Raw genomic sequence first — 19,446 nt, 5'->3', positions numbered from 1 at the left:
CAAGTCCACACCTCCCAGTAGTGCCCCTCTCTAGGAGCTGATGGGGGCCAACCACAGGCTGTCAACAGGCTTTGTTTTACAGAGGTTTCCTGCAGGTTATCAGCTGCTGTGATTAAGATGGTAACAGCCATGTCATGCCTGGAGGACAGTGTTTCACAACAGACTGTCATCCAAAGGTCAGGCCAGTGACTGGTGACAGGTCTTTGCCTTTATAGAAAAGGTCATCAGGTTCCTCGGGATCTGGCACAAGAAGGTTCTCAGTTTGCACACACAGCGCATGCAGGTGTAGCTCCTCTGAGACAGTGACTCACCCCTGTGCCTTCCCTCTCCTTTTCTGCTGTTCTGTAATTCTAACTCTTGAGTTTAAATGCCTTTCATTTGGCTAATCTGCTGGCCATGATTCCAGAGGCACTGGAGGTCATGCCCCAGGTCAGAGCCAAGCCCTCTTAAGGGTCCAAAATGTGATGGGAACACAGGTGAATGGAGTACCCCTAAATGCAAGAAAAGTGGATTGTTGCCTCAATTTCCCCATGGACATCTTCAAGCCAGATGTGAAGGAGGCAGAGAGCGCACACGGGGATCAGGGTAAGCAGCACTAACTTGGAGGAAGCTGGGAAAAGATAACCGGACCACTGAGACCGCTCATCCAGCAACCCAGTGTGAGACGTTTCATTTGAGTGGTGCTACAGGCCATGGACTGGAGAAGCCAGCACAGCATAAGCCTCGGATTCGTAAACCAATCCGTGATGTGCTTCGTCGGGTGCGGGGTGTCTGCCTTCCAGCACCAGCTTGCCAGCCCATGCCGAGGACAGTCCTGACTCCTAGGAGAGGACAACTGTATGGAGCAAAGAACTTGGTCACCACTTATCAGGAAAGCCACATGCTTCCTACTGCAGGTGACTCCCCAGATGCCACGTGGGCAACATCAAGGAGTCCGAAAAGGACAGGAAGAAGAGAGCCTGTCACTTGGGCCAGGAAAAGGAAGCGCGGGGGAACAGAAGCCCGTAGTTCTGGATGGATGCTGGGTCACTGAATCAAGTGGTTAGCACTGGTCACATGCAGTGTTTTGCATGGCAGTGAGAATCCCTTGTAGGCTAACACTCTCCTTCACCCTAGCACCATCCATTCTGATGGCCAAAGGCCACTAATCCACCGTGAAGAACAATGTGAGTCCCATGTTCTAGGATACTGAGAAAGACTGAAGCCATGCCCAGCTCAGGAAACTGTATCCTGTATCACAGACTCATCAACCAGCCAGCTCTGGTTGCCATTATAGTCACAGGACCTACTAATATCATTAGGTAAGGCCGGGTCAGTCTAGAGTAGTGGTTCTCAACATACGGGTCAAAGGACCTTTTCACAGGGGTCACCTAAGATCATCGGAAAACACAGATGTTTACGTTACGATTCATAACAGTAGCAAGTTATAGTTATGAAGTAGCAACAAAAATAATTTCATGGTTGGGGGTCACCTCAACATAAGGAACTGTAATAAAGGGTCACAGCGTTAGGAAGATTGAGAAGCACTGTTCTAAAGGAATATGAGTCTTTGGATATTGTTCCCCAGAAATATCTTAGAGGCCAGTTTCCGGGTCAGCTTTGGCCACAGTGGGCAGCACCGCACTGGCTCCTCTCTGCCTGTGGCTTTGGTTTTCCTAACCAGGCTAACGTCTGCCCTCAGTTGAGTGCACGGCAGCTGGCGCATGAGGTCAGTCGCCTCTTCACCTCTCCGTGCCAGAGCCTGCTCAGTCCTTCCGGAGGACTTATTTAGCCTTCCCATGCAGACTTGCTCACTCAGCGTCCTTGCTGCCTCCGTTTATGTAGAGAGCGCGCCTGCACAGGTCTTAACCACCATCTCTAGTTCCTAGTCCACCCGGCGGCGGCGGCGGCGTCCATCCTTGGACCACAACAGTTGATAGTTGGGTGCACGTCTCCACCACCTGTACCCGGGTGGCTCTCATAAAGAAAGGAGCAGAAGCGGGACCCCTTGAAGGAGCAATGGGAACAGACTTTTCATTCAGTAACGGAGGAACGTGAGCGAGCCACCATCTGGAGAAGAAGGAATGTGGAATGAGCAGGGGCACCGGAAGAGTCTGATTCACTCCACGGTTAGGACGGAAGGGAAATCTGCAGACGGCAGCAAGCAAAGAGCTCGTTGAAGATGCACATGGCGGGCGGGCGGGCGAGCGAGCAGAGCATGTGCAAACGAGTTGCACGTGGACACACAGTGCCACACTTAGTCATCGCAGCTGCCAGCTTGCCCAGTCTGAGCTCTGCCTTGGGACACCAGGCCCAGGAGTTAGAGCTGACATCCAGCCTCTAACTACAGGCCCAGCTTCAGGCCAGCAGGGACGTTTCCTTGGCCAGCTGCTCCTGAGAGGCACCGTTTCTAACTGGCACAAAAGCCACATCCAGGCTGTAGGGTGGTAACGTGCCAATCCCTCCTGTAGTTGCCTTTTTCAATGTCAGCCTTTGTGCATTTGTGGAGGTGATCGCTTGAACACATGGTGGCCCAGCTGATCTGGATGTGGTGGGAGACTGCCCGGAGAACTGTGTCAAGCTTCTAAAGCCTTCTGATATGGGTGTAAAGTGAGAGCCAGGAGGATGAGGACCATACCATCCACAAGTACACCTGTGTATCCCTAGTTCCATGCCAGACTCTAGGCACATGTGCACTACGAGGGATATCTACCCACACAGACCAGGAGGGGTAGCCGAGTGATGTAGGTGGGAAGAAGCAGTAAAAGGTGACATTGCTATGGCTGTCACTAGGAATCCCGCAGTGGGCAGTGCAGGACGTGGCTGCTTAGACTCCCTGGGGCTGGTCCAGTTGGATGAAGATGGCTAAAACCATTCTCTATGTACATGTCGTGTGTGTGTGTGTGTGTGTGTGTGTGTGTGTGTGTGTGTGTGTGCATGTGTGTTCCGTGGATGCTTTCTAACTGATGCACAAAGGAAACCAGAAGCTTAGTGACACACTGCCCAGCCAGCCAGCATCCCACTCTGCACAGGTGCGTGCCAGATACACGGGCGCCACACACAGGGAAGCCACCCAGCACATCCACCGGCTTGTGTCACCCCTCTGAGGCACCCAGAGAGGGAAAGGGAAGGAAGAAGAAAGATTATTTTGTACAATGAATTTTTTATGGTGAAGTTGTGTTCCACCCAGCAAGGATTACCTATGGGCCAAATGTGGAAGACTTGGTAGGGCCTCATCAAGCAAAGCAAATTTAAAAGAAAGATGCAGAGCCAGCTCAGAGGCTAAGCAGGAACTGCCCTGCCCTTGCAGAGGAACTAAGTTTGGCTCCCAGCACCCACAATGGGTGGCTCATAACTGCCTGTAACTCCATCGCCAGGGACTCTGACACCTCTAGTCTCTGCCAACACACTACATGTGTACACACACACAGAGAGAGAGAGAGACAGACAGACAGACACACACACACACACACACACACACACACACACACAAACACGTGAGCACACACAAAAGTAATTTAAAAGTAAATCTTTGAAAACATTAAAAGGCCAATCATGTCAGTGTCCTGCTGCAATCCAAACAGCACTCCCCTACACAGCGAGCCTTGTAGGGCCTGCACTCGGAGCTGGCAGGTGGCATCCCTGACTCCAGTGCTAAGCCTACCCCATGCCATGCTCACCCAGGCTTGAGGCTCTCGCAGTGTCTGGCCCCACCCCTGGGCCATGCTAAGCTCCTAAATCCCAAAAACAGTGGCCGATTCTCAGGCTTTTCCAGCCTTAGCTTCCCCAGCTGTGAAACCTCAGGGCCCATGTGGAGCCTATGTGAGTCCTTGTGTCTAGTGTACAGCAGACCCTGGGTCGCTGTGCCCTCCCCTTGCCCTGTGGTGAGGCCACACTTCTGCAGGGCTGACACCTGATCAATAAGGTCTCAAAGTCAAACTGGTGGCCGTGCTGTGAGGAGTGAGGCACACCGGGTCCTCAGGTCGGCAGCACCTGGGAAGGACACGTCTCTCCTCCTAGACCTCAGAACCTCAACGCTGTCCGTATGGCTGAGCATGCCATACACTCAGTTCCTCGGGCATCTCACTCCTAAGCAGCAACACGCCCTACGTGCAGAGGCTTAATGCAGCATGAAATACAAATCTGTATTTCCGAAAACCTAAATGATGCGCCTCTTGGCAGCTTCTGTACTGAAGAAAGTGAAGGGGTAGGCACTAAGCCGGGTCTCTGCTCCATGGTGGTGCCTACGGGCTCAGTGCCAGGTAGGCACACAGGACAGTGAATGCGCAGCCATGTTCATCTTTTCGTTTTCCATCCCCCTGCCTTATTATCTCATTAGGAACCACACCAGTGTTTTAGGGAAACTCGGCATGTTGAAAGAGGCCTTTTCTGGTTTTTAAAGGTCTTAAGATGACTTGAAGCTACTGATAAACAGTCCTCACTTTCAGTGTTTGTAGGAAAAGATACAAACTCCCTTCAGATGCTGGGAAATAATTACAAAGTCCTTGCCCCGTTAAATCATATAAGGGATCCTAAAATACTGAGTAAAAGATCATCTCAAAAAGGAAACGGCCTTCAGCTACTGCACAGCTGTTCCTTTAAGGCCCTCCAGAGGTTTGGTAGCCATTTATCACAGCTGCTCACACTCTGTAACGCAGTGACTTCCCAGAGAGGATAAGAAATGCTATCTGAAAACCACTGACCGTGCTCGGATTTAAATGGTGTTGAGGCTGCTGGACTCCTTTGAGTGGCTCCTTACTCAGCAGGGAAGTGACCAGAGATCGCTCCATCCTGATGCAGGAGGAGGCACCTCTGTAGACTAAAGCTGGCCTTCCTTGTTCATAGCTCCGCATTCTCGCATATGCACAGGGTCACCACACCCACAATGCACACATGCAGAGGACTCTCACTCCTAGACTCCCAGCCAGGACTCCTGCTTTACTGTAGCAAGTATTTGTTGAGAATGTAGCAAATGTCCGGCAGTGAGGAGAAAGCCTTGAACCATCAGTTAAATAAAACTCCATGTCCTGTTGGAGCACGTGGTGTGGTGGGTAAGGGATACAGGTAGATGGTGGTAAAAGCATCCTGAGGCAGGAGCCTGTGTGACATTTCCACTGAACCCCAGGAGCACTGCCCCCACACACACACACACCAGCAAGGTTTGCTTCTCCCCTTCCTCCAGGCCCCTGAACTTGCACTCAGCCCCTCCTGAGGTAAGCAGGGCCTCATGTAGGCAGCAGCTGCATCCTGCTAGGGGAGTTCTGTGTCAAGAGGACACAGCTGCTCCGATTCCCTCAGACCACATAGGAATCAGGAGAGAAGGCCAGGGGAGGAGTGAGGGAGAGGAGAAAATGGAAGCCCTGAAAAAATGGAAACTCCTATAGGCAGCTCCCCCGGCGGAGCGCCTCCGAGTCAGCAAAGCATTTCCTGACACTCGAGCAAAACCTGCTGAGAGGCCTGGCAGCAGTGCCTGGGGGAGCTGCGACGCTTTCTCACAGACGTGTTTCATGTCCAGTGACCTGAGGCCACGTGTGCACACACAGCAGGGACCCCAGGAGTCCATGCTTTGTGCAGGTGGACCCTGAAGACAACAGCAACCAGATATGTGGCTTGGCTTCAGCCCAGGGCTAACCCACAGACACTTCTCTGGCAAAGAACAGGTTATGGGGGCCACAGTTCACCTCTGTACCCACCGGACTCTGCACAGCACTGGCAATGAGACAAACAGAAATGGTCCTCAAGCCTTTTTTAATAGGGAAGAGCAGCCTGGGCCCTGCCCCCTACAGGCAGTAGATGAGCCCCTGGACCACTTCCTTTACCATCAAGGGCATATACGTAAACCTGGTGGGGTTTTAACCGTCTAGAGACCCACACAGCTCCAAGGAGCCATCAATCACCCTTCTTAGCATTCTGCTGTGGCCAAAGTCACAAACTGATCTGACGTCATAAAGGGACAGAAGGGGGACAGCTTAAGCCGGGGATTTTCACTTTATGTCTCCTTGACAGCAGGTTCACATCATGTGTCACTGTTACACAGTCCTGCATCATAGCTGTCTCTGTTCCTGTTTCGGCCCTCAACACCTGTTACAGGGAAACTACCCTCTCCCCCCGGCGCATATACAGCACATCTCGGACTTGATGAGTGTCTTAGTTAGGGTTACTACTCCTGTGATAAAACACCAGGACTGAAAGCGACCCGGGGAGGAAAGGGTTGATGTCACTCACAGTTCATCATAAAAAGCAGTGAGAGCGGGAGCCTGGAGGCAGAAGCCGATGCAAAGTCCACGGACGGGTGCTGCTTACTGGCTTGCTCATCATGGTTTGCTCAGCCTGCTCTCTTATAGAACCAAGACCACCTGCCCAGGGGTGGTACCGCCCACGATGGGATGCCTCCCCCGACATCAATCACTAATTAAGAAAATGCCCTGCAGCCAGATCATATGAAGGCATTTTTTTTTTCAATTGAGGTGCCCTTCTTTCAGATAACTTTAGCTTGTATGAAGTTGACATAAAACTAGCCAGCGCAGTGTCTAAATGCAGTCTTCCTGTGTCTTACTTAAGGACAAGGATCACACTCTGGTTTTCTCATCTGTCACAGGCATGGGGTGGACACTAGATCTACATGTCCCTGGGGAGGAGGGTCCTCTCCTGATGGCTGCTTACTCTCAGAAGCCCAGGGTGCTCCCAGACATTGGTGTTCCTGGCTTTCACCCTAGGGGTAGAAGCATATAAACTGGGGACACTGAGCCCCCACTGACGAGAACCGGAGGGCCCACAGGTCAGCGGGTTGCAGAGGAAAGACAGATTAGAAGGTGGGGAGACCTTTCGTCTCCATGGGACTCTCACCTTGTTCAAGACTCCTCCTCGGGGCCTCCTTCATCCTTACTTAAATTCTAGTGAGTGGTTCTCTTTCTCCTTCCACTTCCTAGGAAGGGCCTTTGCAGAGTCGGGGTGCAGGAGGGACACTGGGGGTCTAGCAGGCCCAGATACGGTACTATAGGAGCTTCTAGGATCCCGCAGCACAGGACAGGGTCCGTCATGCCCCTGAGCCCACGTCTTGGTGCACAGTTCTTGAGATGACTCAACTGTCCTCTGCTATGGAACTGAGGCACCCATCCACTTTCATGGCTGGATCCTGCAAGCAATTATCTGATGCGGGTTCCTCTCACAGCCAAGTCCAGCTGTTCCCTAGACTCCAGAAGAAGGGGGACCCTTCTGCCAGGTTATTCCATGCTCACTAGTGCTGCAAGGAAGAGATGCATGCATCCGTAGGGTGTCACAAAAAGGGCTGAAGTTTCTTCAGCCTTATCTGCAAATGAGGCTTATAAGCAAAGGAGACATGGGATAATTAGTTACAATGTGAATGCTGCTAGAAAGTGGACAGTTGCTGCCCTTTCTGGAAGAGCGCTTAGAGAGTTCTTGACCAGCTCGGGCTGACTAGAGAAACCTGGCGGGGAAAACCAGGCCCAGCTAGTTTACTTGATTATTCCTGAGATTCCTCTTGCTCGGATACCAGACTATAGAAAGCTTAGAGAAAAAGGGGGGGGGGACATTGTGAGGTCCAGAGAGCAGGCCCAGGATACAGGTGTGAGGTGTCCTAGAAACTGGGCATCACTCTGCCTCACTGAGCTTCTTTCCTTCTGTGACACAAAATAAAAAGCCCCTCACCCTACCCACCTGTCGCCTGGCCATTCAGTGGGCCAGAGTCGTGGTGTGCCCCGACAAGACCACCAGCACTAGGAACACACCTGTTTCCTTCCTCCACCTCATGGGTTTGTGGCAGAATTGAGTCAGGTAACGGGTATGTGAACTCTCTGTGAACTAGAGCACCCTGCAGGTACAGCGACTCATTAGGTGGGGTTCATCTAAAAAACGGGCTGTCTGTCCTGTGCCACCTCTGTCATCCATCATGTCCCTCAGAGACACCCACTGACCCTCGTCCTTGTCCACAGGTACCTGGCTCTCTATGCTTACAAGCCCCAGAAGAATGATGAGCTGGAGCTGCGCAAGGGTGAGATGTACCGTGTGCTGGAGAAGTGTCAGGATGGCTGGTTCAAGGGAGCTTCACTAAAAACCGGGGTCTCGGGGGTGTTCCCCGGCAACTACGTGACACCTGTCTCCAGGTGAGAGCCTGGCCACCTGATCGAGAAGGGAATAAGGCCTACATTGCCCTGGTGCTGTAGAAACCCCGGAGACCACACTGTAGACGGGTCCCCGGTTACACTCGGTCCAGAGACAGTGGGGACATATGAGTTCCTTTGGGGAGGGGCTCCTCTGCCATGCTTGGTTTACGAGGCTTTTCGGTGAACACTGGCTACCCAGGGGATAAGTATGGTAGCAGGAGCTGGAGCAAGCAACAGCAGCTGAGTTGGGGAGTGGGATGGGAAGGTTGTCAGAGAGCAAGATCTTCAGTGTATGTGCTTGTAAACAAGGCCAGTGTGTGTGCATGTATATGCAGTGTGTGCAGGATGTTTTCAAGTATGCATGTTCTACTCATATGTGTGTGTATGCAATGAGTAAAGGTCATGTGCATGCTTACAGTAGAGTTATACTATATGTATAAGCATGAAAAAATGTGTGCCCCACATTGGTGTGTGCACCCACATGTGCACAATGTGTACATGTATGTAGAGCTTGATATGTATATAGTATGTGCATATGAGTATATGTAGTGTGTCTGTGCATGTGTGCATGGTATAGGTATAATGCACATGTGTGTATATGCAGTATAGGCATAACATGTATTATGTATTTGTACCTTGTGAATATAACATGTGTACACATGTATAATATACATACATCACATATATATTTGTAGTATGAGCACAACATGCATATATATGTATATGTAAAACACATACAACCATATAAAGGAAAGGGATACATGTCTTAAAGTACAGTTGTTGATGACTGATAGCATTATGAGTAATTTTTTTAAGTCCCTTCCTTGTGCTTTCTAGCATTTTTACAAGTCACAATTACATAGCTTTTATAAACTAAGAAAAGCAATTTAAAAAATTCACTGAAGAAAAAGCCCAGAGTTGTCAGGATTTTCTGTTGTGTTGTGAGGTCCACTGCCTGACTGAGAGTCACTCACAGTAGCCCTTTCAAACAGCCTGTGGCAACACTAGCAGACATGAAAATAAACCGTTTTAAGTATCTTTGGAAGAAGACGCTGAAAACATTGCCATTCTGATGCCTGCCTGCCTGTCCAAGTGGCTTCAGAAACTGCCCAGGAAGACACATATATTCGTGTTGTGGCTTAGGCTGCATGGGCAGTCTACAGCCAGGGCTTCATGGAGGGTGTTCAGAGGCCTGAGGAGAAGGGCTCTTGGAGAAGAGGGTTATACAGACAAGGAAGGTACGTGGTGAGAGATCCTTCACTCGGGGAACCATCAAGAAGGTGTGTGAAGAGAAGGAGCATAAAGAGAAGCTTCGGGGCCGTCAGGAAACCCCCGTACCCTAAATCATGCTACTTGGGACATTAGCTCCCCAGCAAGCCTCTTGGGGACTCTACTCATGCAGAGCAACTTGACCTGGGGTTTTGACGTGTTCCTACTGAATACAGGCAAAGACCCTGCCTGGGGCCCTCAGACAGAGAGGGAGGAACTTCGTCAGCTGGAGTGGCTCTCCTCACTCCCTCCAAGTGTGTCCTATCTCTTCTGCTTCCTAGTGAAACTTGCCATCTCTTTTGGAAACTGGGTACACACTAGAGCTGTTTACAGCTGTCACCTACAAAGGACATTGCAGATGGTTCTTTTTCATTGTTTGCTTGCAGTCTGTTTATTTATTTGCTTGCTTGCTTGTTTTACAAAAAGTCCAGTTGCTAAGGAAAACCTCCTCCCATGGCCCCGTCTGAAGCCCGTGAGTGCTACTCATTATGGGTCATGAATCAGTGTGCTGAGCTTGCTGGCCCTTGACACAGCAGCCATCTCTGGTTCTGTACACTGGGCTCACTGAATGCCATTTATATACTATATACTAACTGCTCAATAGTGCAGGTTGAATAAGTCAATGAAATCTGGTGGTTCTGATTAAATCCTGCTGGAACTTGGCTATGGGAAGACTTAACCGGAATGAATCAGGAAGTCTTTGGATGGCCTGGGCCACTTCAGTCTGTGTACCTCATGCGTTGCCCACTTCCCTTGAGCCCATCTGTCTTCTACTGGGTGTATTGTTTTTGGTTTTTTTTTTTTTTTAAAGAAGCAGCCCAGAGCCAAGGAGACCAAAAAGCATTCCTGGCAGGTCCAACTCCGGTGACTGAAGAACTGAGAAGTCACTAGTGTCTTCTGTAGTTCCCCAAGAGGAGGAATTGCCAGGAGCCCCCACAATCAGTATCTCAGAGACCTGGGTCTCTCAACCAGGCCCACCATGCACCCCAATGTAGAAAGGCTGGCTTTGATCTTATTTATAGAAGCAGAGGGCTGCCCTTCCCCTGCTCTGCCCCAAGACTGACCATCTCTTATCCTCACTGCAAATCAGAAAACTGCCAAAACCACCCAGCAGAAACCTCAGGACAAAGTGTCAGAGGGACATATGTGCAGAACCAAAGCTGTCAGAGTAGTCGGAGCCCGAGAGGTACACACTAGAGCTGTTTACAGCCGTCACCTACAAAGGACATTGCAGATGGCTCTTTCTCGTTGTTTGTTTGCAGTCTGTTTGTTTATTTGCTTGCTTGCTTGTTTTACAAAAAAAGGGAAAGTCTGGCCTTGGGTACTACACTCCTACAAGTGTGAGCATGCGGTAAGGAAAAACAGGCTGGCTGGAGCAGGCCTGGCCAGACCCTGCTGCTGAGAGGGAAGGGGGGTCTCGGCTGCCGCACGAGGCACATGTGCAGTCCATTGCCTTCAGCCTTGTTAACATAGCCTTGCAAGCACAAGGCCCATACTTTGAAGCTCATCTCTTTGGTTTGTAAAGATCTAGCATGGCATTACATCAGTGGTTAAAATCCATGATGTAGACTGGTCCATTGGCAGGGCAACTCATTCATTGTAACATGAATTTTAAAAGGTCTTATTAATAATTAAAAAAAACACCCAGAGCCAGATATTGGGGTAAATTCTGAAAGATCAGAGAAGCAGAACAAGCCACAGCCAACCTCACCTTGACAACTCCTCTGCTGATCCTGTTTCCACAAACCCTCAGACTGAAAAACTCTTGAGTCCTCACCCCTGAGGGTCTCAGTTGAACTGCTTAAAAACCTCTAGTTCCTGGTCCTCATGCCTTATATACCTTTCTGCTTCCTGCCATCACTTCCTGGGATTAAAGGCATGTGTCTTTCCCAAGCAAAGACATGAGATCTCAAGTGCTGGGATTAAAGGTGTGTGCCACCACGCCTGGCTCTGTTCCCAGTGTGGCCTTGAACTCACAGAGACCCAGATGGGGATCTCTGCCTCCTGAGTGATAGGATTAAGGGTATGTGCCACCACTGTCTGGCCTCTATGTCTAATCCAGTGGCTGGCTCTGTCCTCTGATCCCCGGATAAGTTTTACTTGTTAGAGCACAAATAAAATATCACCACAATTCACTAGAGGCAAATTTCAGAATATCTCTGAGGCTGGGGAAGGACCAAAGCGCTGGTAACCCCTGAGCAGGGGTCCCCTTTCTGGAAGGCCCTTCTTCTTCCCCATGGCTGCTACACAGACACTCTGAGTTCTCCAGGGCTCTTTGCTTTGGAAGTATGTGGTGATATACTATGTACCCTAATAAAGCTTGCTCTGCTTCTCTTATCTTTCCACTTTCACCCCAATATCTGGCTCTCTGTTTTTTATTAAAAGACCATCTAAGATTTGAACAACAGAAGTCCCCACCCAGGCTACAGGGAGGTAAGAGTGCACCTGGCCCAGGAAACGTCGGCGTGGGGCAGAACCACTCTTCTCCCATCATGCCTTCCACTGTCCCAAGAGAGAAATTCTAAAGGAATGGGAATTGGACTTTGCCTCCTGGCACATTTTAACCCCACTTAACCACAACCCACAGAAACCCATGAGCCCCGAACGCCATCCTCAGTGCCAGGGCAAATGCATGGATAGAGTTAAAAGCCATTTCCAGAGCTGCTGTGCTCATCTTATGGAGAGTGGTTGCATCTGGGAGCTTTGGGGTGACAGTGTCTCAGGTATAAAGCTGCAAGTTCCCTGATGTTTTCAGGGGATAATGGTGTTGCGCCTGTGCCCATATTCAGTGGCTGGCAGAAATCAGATGAAGACATGTCTAGGAGAAGCCACCATCCTGTCCCACCATGCTCCAAAAGTATCAGTCTTGTGAGACATGAGAGTCCACCATCTTTTTAGTAAGATTTAGAAGCACATAGCACAGTCAAAGCTACTCTGCTGCTCAGCTTGACCTCTGGACATTATTTAACAAAAGCGTTGGTTTGATATTGTCTTAGGACTTCCATGGACCACTGACCTTGACCTCTCAGAGCCTATAGGTCAGAGATGTTTTTTTGCCGTGGCACATGGCTTGATTTTACCCGAGCCCACTCACTTGCTTGGTTCTGCTTACTTCCCCAGGGTTCCTGGAGGAGGGGCTGGGTCACCCTGGAATAATGTGCTCGGAGGGTCTCCATTGGCCAAGGGGATGGCCACCATTATGCACCCTGGCGGTGGCAGTCTGAGCAGCCCAGCCACAGCCACCAGGCCCGCCCTGCCCCTCACCACACTGCAGGACCATATGCAGCACCCAGCAGCCACCTCCCTACCAACAGGTGGCTGCCTTCGGCACTCTGCTCAACCAACAGCCAGCCAAGCCGGGAGCACCCCCATCCCAACAGGTATGGACACAGACTCCCGGGGCTTCTCCCTGACAGGAATCCAGTAGGGCGCTCCGGGGGGGGGGGGGCAGATCATGAGCTCTGTTTTAGGCGAGGTCTCTCACCAGCCAGCATGTGGGGAGGGTCGGGTTTGCTTCCCATAACCTGGAATCTCTGATCTCCAATATGTGTGCCTGCCATCTGATCCCCTGCACTGGCTGTGGAAGGGGCACTGAGGATCCACAGACATTGTCTTGTGGCATGCAAGAAGATGCCACGGGTGGGCAAGACTGGCAAAGTACCTCCTGATGCCTTTCCCGGGGGTGTAACTACAAGCTGCCCATGGAGGTCTTCACTGCTGGGCATGTTGAGGTTTCCTGGGAGGGAGTATCTTCCAGGAGCGGTTGGATGAGGAGTGTGCTGGCCAGAGAAGCTCTTTTCTATAGCCTATTGAGAAGGGCAGCATCGACCCATGGGCTGATGAAACATAAGGACCAGCTGGTCTGCTCTGGGGTGGTATGAGATGAAAAGAAACCATGGGTGGACCGTAAAGACAGGAAGGAAATAAATCTTGGAAGCTTAGCACAGAGCTGGTGACAACTGCTTGAATGAATGGCCAGATGCTCTTAGGAGTCCACATCAATGTGGCCCTGCGGAGCCGGTGACATCGCCATTCACCAGTGAAAATACACCAAAGCCACAGGGTGTAACCCAATGTTTCTCTTCCCTCCTTTCCCCGCCATCCAAGAAACTCTTTTCCTCAGAGTGCAGATGAGGGGAAAAACGTGAATTCTTTGGAGCTCTTTTTTAGATGAGCTGCCCAGCGTTTTTAGATGAGCTGCCCAGACCACGGTCCTCTAGAGGGGCTCCAGAAAGCAGCTTCCTGTGTGTGAGTCTACTGTACCACTCGATGCTTATATTTTCTCCAGTCTCGATGGATGGGACTGTGTGTGCTGGGGGGGTTGTGACTCTGTCAAAACTTGTGGTCCATTCACCCACCCATAGGGCCTGAGACTCAAAAGATATTCTGCCTTCACACTCCTAAGTGGAGGCTCACATGGGGCCGGAAGGGCTGGCGAATCCTTGCAGTCTGAACTTGATGCGGGTCATTCTGAGGGCATTGCAGTCATCGCTCTTGCTCGCTAGATGGGATGTCATCTCTACTCTTGGGTTCTCACCCACTAATTTTGATGACATCTTGGCGGGAGGCTGCGAGTCCCAGGGCCGCAAGGTCAAGGTGGGATTTGTGGGAAAGACCGGGGACGGGGAAAACTCCTGAGGATGAGCTAGTGCCAGAATGGACAGCCATGAAACTCAAACATGGAAGGAGAAAGGACATGCTTGAGGTGACGGGGGGAGCTGTGGAAGGTAGCATCTTCATGCAACTGTCTGTAAGGACCATTTTCTTCCCTTTCATGTGGTTACAGATGCCCATGGTCAACAAACGGGGTAAGCATAGTGTAATGAGAAGGGTAGGGAGATAGGGAACCATATTCACATAACCTACTATAATAGTTGTAATAACTATTGTATTTTATTACTAGTTACTATTGTTGATCCCACAATATGCCTACTTTATAAGTTAAAGCATACCATAAGCATGTATGCATAGAAAAAACATAGTATATATAGTTTAGTACTAACGGTGTGGTTTGAGGTAAAGTGAGTCTTGAGATAGCCCCTTCTAAGAGAAGACAACTGCAGTTCTGTACAGGTAGAGTATACAACAGCCTGGTTGAAGGCAGGAGCTTGAGCAGCAGACAGGCCTGCATCCAAATGCTGGGGCTGCCAACATTGCTAGAGCCTCAACTTCTCCTCCTGTAAAATGGGAAGATAGGGCGTGCTCTCTGCCTAGGCTGATTGTGTGTGGGTGCTATTAATATGTACTCAACAACTCTTAGCTATCTGTAGAGGATCAGAATGTCTAACACATGCGAAGGAACAGAGCAACAGGAGCCATCACTAAAGATTCTAAGAAGTGTGGGATTCGAAGGCTGTGCAGGTGTCCTGAGGGACCTTAAACCAGGGTATAACATTTTATCAAGGCCACCATGGCACAAGGAAGAGACCTGGTGTGCAGCCTGGTCCTAAAACAGGAGCCAACCAGAGAGGGTAAGCAGCTTCAAGGGGTCTGATCCTGCCACATGGGCATAGGGCAATGAGCAACTCATGAGGCATGGTAGTTCTGTCTGAGATAGGAACTCCAGGGATGGACTCAGGGATCTACCAAGTCCAGAGTCCAGATTCTAAAACTTGGGAGTATGACAGTCTCATGCCCAGCCCAGAGGAAGTAGCTTATGGGAAGATGGTAAGCCAGGTTCACACACACAGCTTTGAGAGATACAATGGGTATGGTGAACCCTGGGGGCTCTAGCTGCCTTGGAACAATATTCCAATGTGAGAGTGATATCTGTCTCTCTCTCACTCCCTTTGTCTGTCCCTGTCTCTTTCTCTATCTCACATATGGCAGAAGGCAGCTTCACAGGCCCATGTTTCTGTTAGTAGGGAAGAGGCACCTGACCCTCTGGGGATACATGTACTTGTATTCCCAGATCGGGGTCTGGGGATACATAGTCCTGTACATGCTTTCCCTGGGAAAAGAAAACATAAGGAGCCATGTAGATCCCCTTTTGGGAGTGAAAGGAATGATTGAAATATTCAGTTTTTAAGGGACAACTGGACAGAACTCTGGTGCATCATCAGTGGTGCCTGTTGTCTTCAGTGGGCACAGGGTGGACTCTGGTAACACCATCGGTGAGAAAGGATGGACTCAGATAACTGCTATCCAACATCATCAGCGAGTCCAGAGTGAAGTTCTTATGAATTTTATGATAGTGTCTGTTTTAGTTAGGCTTTCTATGGCTGTGAAGAGACACCATGACCACAGCAACTCTTACAAAGGAAAACATTTTCAGAGAATTAGTCCATTATCATCATGGTGGGACACAGTGGCGTGCAGGCAGACATGGTGCTGGAGCTGAGAGTCCTACATCTTGATTGGCAGGCAACAGGAAGTGAACTGAGATACTGGGTGTGGCTTGAGCATATATGAGACCTCAAAGCCCACCTCCACAGTGACACACTTCCTCCAACAAAGCCACACCTCCTAATAGTGCCACTCCCCTTGGGGCCATTTTCTTTAAAACCACCATGATATCCATGTCTAAAAGAATCAGAGCTGGCACCAAGAAAGGTTTTCTAGGCACTACTCTGTTGGGAAGCCCCTAAGCCCACCTCCAGTGAACCAGAGAAACCTGTAACTATCCACGTCTGTCTTTCACAAATACCTGTGTTTGTTTATATTAGCCAAAATTCGAACCTATATTTTGCAACCTTAGCCTGTGGCGACCTGAAAGCATCGCCGTGTACATCACAAGTGCTCTGCAGCCATCTCACCTTCTCCCAGACCCCTCATCCCCTCTTCCATCCCTCCAACCAGTCATGCTTACACTAATGTGTAAGGCATTAGGCTGCTGGCCCTTGGTACCCTCAAGTTCAAGGTACAGCTGTTGTGTCTGGCTAATGATTTTCAGCTGAGTTTCCAGACTGATCAGCAGCATTCCAAGATGTTGAGCTTGAAAACGCTGAACTAGAGGGTGCTACCATTCTTCTGGTTACAAATATCTCACCATCCATTCAGCCCAGCCAGCATGCCAGAAGTGTGTCTAAGCTGAGCGGCCCTGTTGGCACAGCAGTCATGGGTTATCTGCACCAAGTAGCCAGAATAATGGCCTCTCCACACCGAGCCTCACTAGAAGCTCTCCCAATTCAAAAGGAAAATGAAGCCCTGCCAGTCATTACTCCTGCGTGCAATGACAAGCAGTATCAAAAGGAATTGGTTTGGCTCGGGGCAGCGCAACATTGTGCACGGTCCATCACCATAGCAACCGCGATGGTGTGACAAGCATTCTCTTCTATCGGTTTAATTTTACATGGGAGGAGAGTGAGACATGGGATGGCTAAGTGGCTCCCCCAGTGCTCTAACCTAATGCTTGTCCCTGTGCCATTGTGTGGCTGTCGCGGCCAGGTTAAAGAATGGCCCCTACCAAGGCATATCAGTACATTAAATGCCACGAGGTTCCCACAGCATTTCCCACTTCATTCTGCATTTAGAGGGAGTGAAACACTGTTGACAGTACAAGTAATGGATTGTTCTCGGCGGTAATTGCCCATTTCAGCAGCTCCTAGCCCTGAGTTGGGAGGCGTTTCAACAATGTTCTCCACCGGCGCCGAAGGCAGGCAGTTTGACAGAGGTTTAATTGCATTGGCCATAGCATTCGATATGACCGCACCTCCCTTACAATTCTTAATGTACCTACCTCCCTTCTGCAAGGGAGGGAACCCCTCTGCATAGTGCTCAGGTTCTTTAACACATGTTCGTGTTAGCACTTCTCAGGGGTCCGAGCCCCATGCAGACTACTGTTCCTCAAGAACAAATTACAGAAAGCAAACAAAACTCAGCACCTGGGAAAAGACGAAGTGTAGACACAGGGCTCCCTCCACGGGGATTGGCGGGAGACAGAGGAGAGACCACACAGACCCTGGTACTGCCCAGTTGGAAGATGGGGCCGAAATCAAGTTCCTAGCGTAGTTTGAAAGTGCCATGATGGAGGCGTGGGTGAGATGATAAGGAAACACAGAGAGAAATGATTCCTTCATTCAAACCCAGAGGAAAGGAGGGGGAGTGGGGGAAAGGTCAGGCAAAGTTTTCAAGAGGTCCTAATCCCTGGACCCTTTGAAGGCAGGTAGGTGCTGTGGGAAGAGGGTGGGAAGAGGGTTCAGCAGGAGGACCAGGCAGGGCAAAGGCATGGCAGTGGAAAAAAAAACAGTTCCTCCTCTGCGGGGTAATTTCATTCCGTTCATTGTGGGACCCAGGTGTGGGAGGAGCGGTCCAGTGTGGATGGGCAGTTCCTCTGCAGAGACGAACAGGAAATCTGAGGGACTGGTGGAACTCAGTGGGGAAGGGTAGATGGGGAGCGGGGCTTGGACAGAGAGAGAGGGTGTGTCAAGAGCCCTGAAGCAGGCAGAGACCCGGGGCATTTGGAAAGTGAGAGAGGTTCGCGTGGGAGAACCAAGAAAGGCTGTAGTAGGCAGAAAGGCGAGCAGACACGTCACGAAGGTGCTTTCAGGCTGCGTCTAGGAGTCTGGGTTTTTATCTGAAGGGGAAGGACATTCAGTGGTTTAGATAGCAGATGCGGACTGGAAGGATTAAGCTGAAGTAATAAGGATTAGATTGACCCTCCCACTCAAAGCTACCAAAAAATCAGACAGACATATATGGCAGCAGCTTTGGAGACATGAGGTGTGGGACAACCAAGGAAAGTGGCCCATGAGGACAGTGACGGGGGCACAGCAGGGAGGTCAGGTGGAGCCTCCCAGGGCATGGCAACAATGACTGCAGTTACAGACAGGACCCGAGGAGAGAGCTGCCCGGAGAAAGAAAGCCCTGTGTGCTGCCGGGAAGTAATGTGCATATGCATCTGAACACATTACCCGATGCCAAGAAAAGGAAGGAAGAAAGGATTGGCATAAATGGTCCCCAGAATACGCACATACCGGACACAGTGCCTGCTTTCCCAGTCAGACGGGGGCTGGGGGGGGGGCGAGAATAACCCTCCACACATTTGCGAGACCAATGGGAACTGAGCACAGCCCCAGTTTCAATACACAGGAAAAGCAAGGATCAGAAAGCTCAGACTGCTTCCAATTCATTTAAACACAGGACCAGACAAAACTCAGGGATATTTACTGGTATACAGAAATACCTAGCTCTTTAAAAACATAGAAATCAACATTTTGGTTATGCAAAAAAAAAAATCAAATCACTAGCTGTACAAACAGGCCAGAGCATACAGCCCACAACCAGTCAACTGGTAATCAACCAGGTTTTTGAAAATTGGGAGTTTGAAGACATTGAAACAGAGAGCTACATTCTATACATTCATAAAGCCGAGAATGGAAAGTGATGTTGAAAAGGAAAATTAAACTTCTAGGATAAAAACAGTGCAATGGAATTAGACGGTGCCCAACAAAAAACATTAATGAACTGAAGGTGTTGCTATAGCAACTACAAAAAAAAAAGAAACAGATAAAGAGAGTTTTAAACTCTGCAAAGAAAACAATCTAGTGGAAGCCCCCAGAGTGAGAGAGAATCATTTCCAGCAATACATCTGATAAAGGGTTCATGCCCCAGAATATACAAAAAACTATTTTTTAAAAAACGGGCTATGGATCTGAACAGAGAATTCTCAGAAGAAGAAATAAAAATGCCTAAGCTGTACCTCAGAAGTATTAAACACACATAGCAATTAAGGGAATGCAAATTAAAACTGAGATCAAGAAAATAACCAATAACCAGTGCTGGAGAGGGTATGGGAAAGGGGAGATACTCATTCACTGTTGGTGGGGCTGAAAACCAGTACAGGCACTCTGGCGATGAGTGTGAAGAAATCTCCAAAAGCTAAAAGTCAATTTCCCATATGCCCCAGCCATCCCACTCGTTGGTATGTGCCCAAAGGACTTCTTACCACCCTACTTCACAGATACTTGCTCAGCCATCTTCATTGCTGTTCTTTCCACAATAGCTAGGTAATGGAATCCACCCAAATGCCCTAAGCTGGTGAATGGATAAAGAAAATGTGGTACATGTATACAAGGGATTCCACAAAATGAAACCATGACATCTAGAGGTGAATGGCTAGAACTAGAAAATATTA

The 19,446-nt window shown here is 49.7% G+C and overlaps 1 protein-coding gene across 1 annotated transcript in view; it reads left to right on the top strand.

Moving 5' to 3' along the window:
* The window catches only part of Sh3rf3 (SH3 domain containing ring finger 3), a 303,375-nt gene that overhangs the window by 242,653 nt on the left and 41,276 nt on the right, over positions 1 to 19,446 (top strand). Inside the window, exons 6-7 of the mRNA XM_042265670.2 lie at positions 7,932 to 8,102; positions 12,492 to 12,751. Coding sequence (XP_042121604.1) covers positions 7,932 to 8,102; positions 12,492 to 12,751 — 431 coding nt within the window. The remainder of the gene's footprint in view (positions 1 to 7,931; positions 8,103 to 12,491; positions 12,752 to 19,446) is intronic.

The sequence above is a fragment of the Peromyscus maniculatus genome, chromosome 21 (assembly GCF_049852395.1).
Source record: "Peromyscus maniculatus bairdii isolate BWxNUB_F1_BW_parent chromosome 21, HU_Pman_BW_mat_3.1, whole genome shotgun sequence".
Lineage (NCBI taxonomy): Eukaryota > Metazoa > Chordata > Mammalia > Rodentia > Cricetidae > Peromyscus > Peromyscus maniculatus.
Note: the sequence above shows the minus strand (reverse complement) of the source record. Positions and strands in the feature narration are given on the sequence as shown.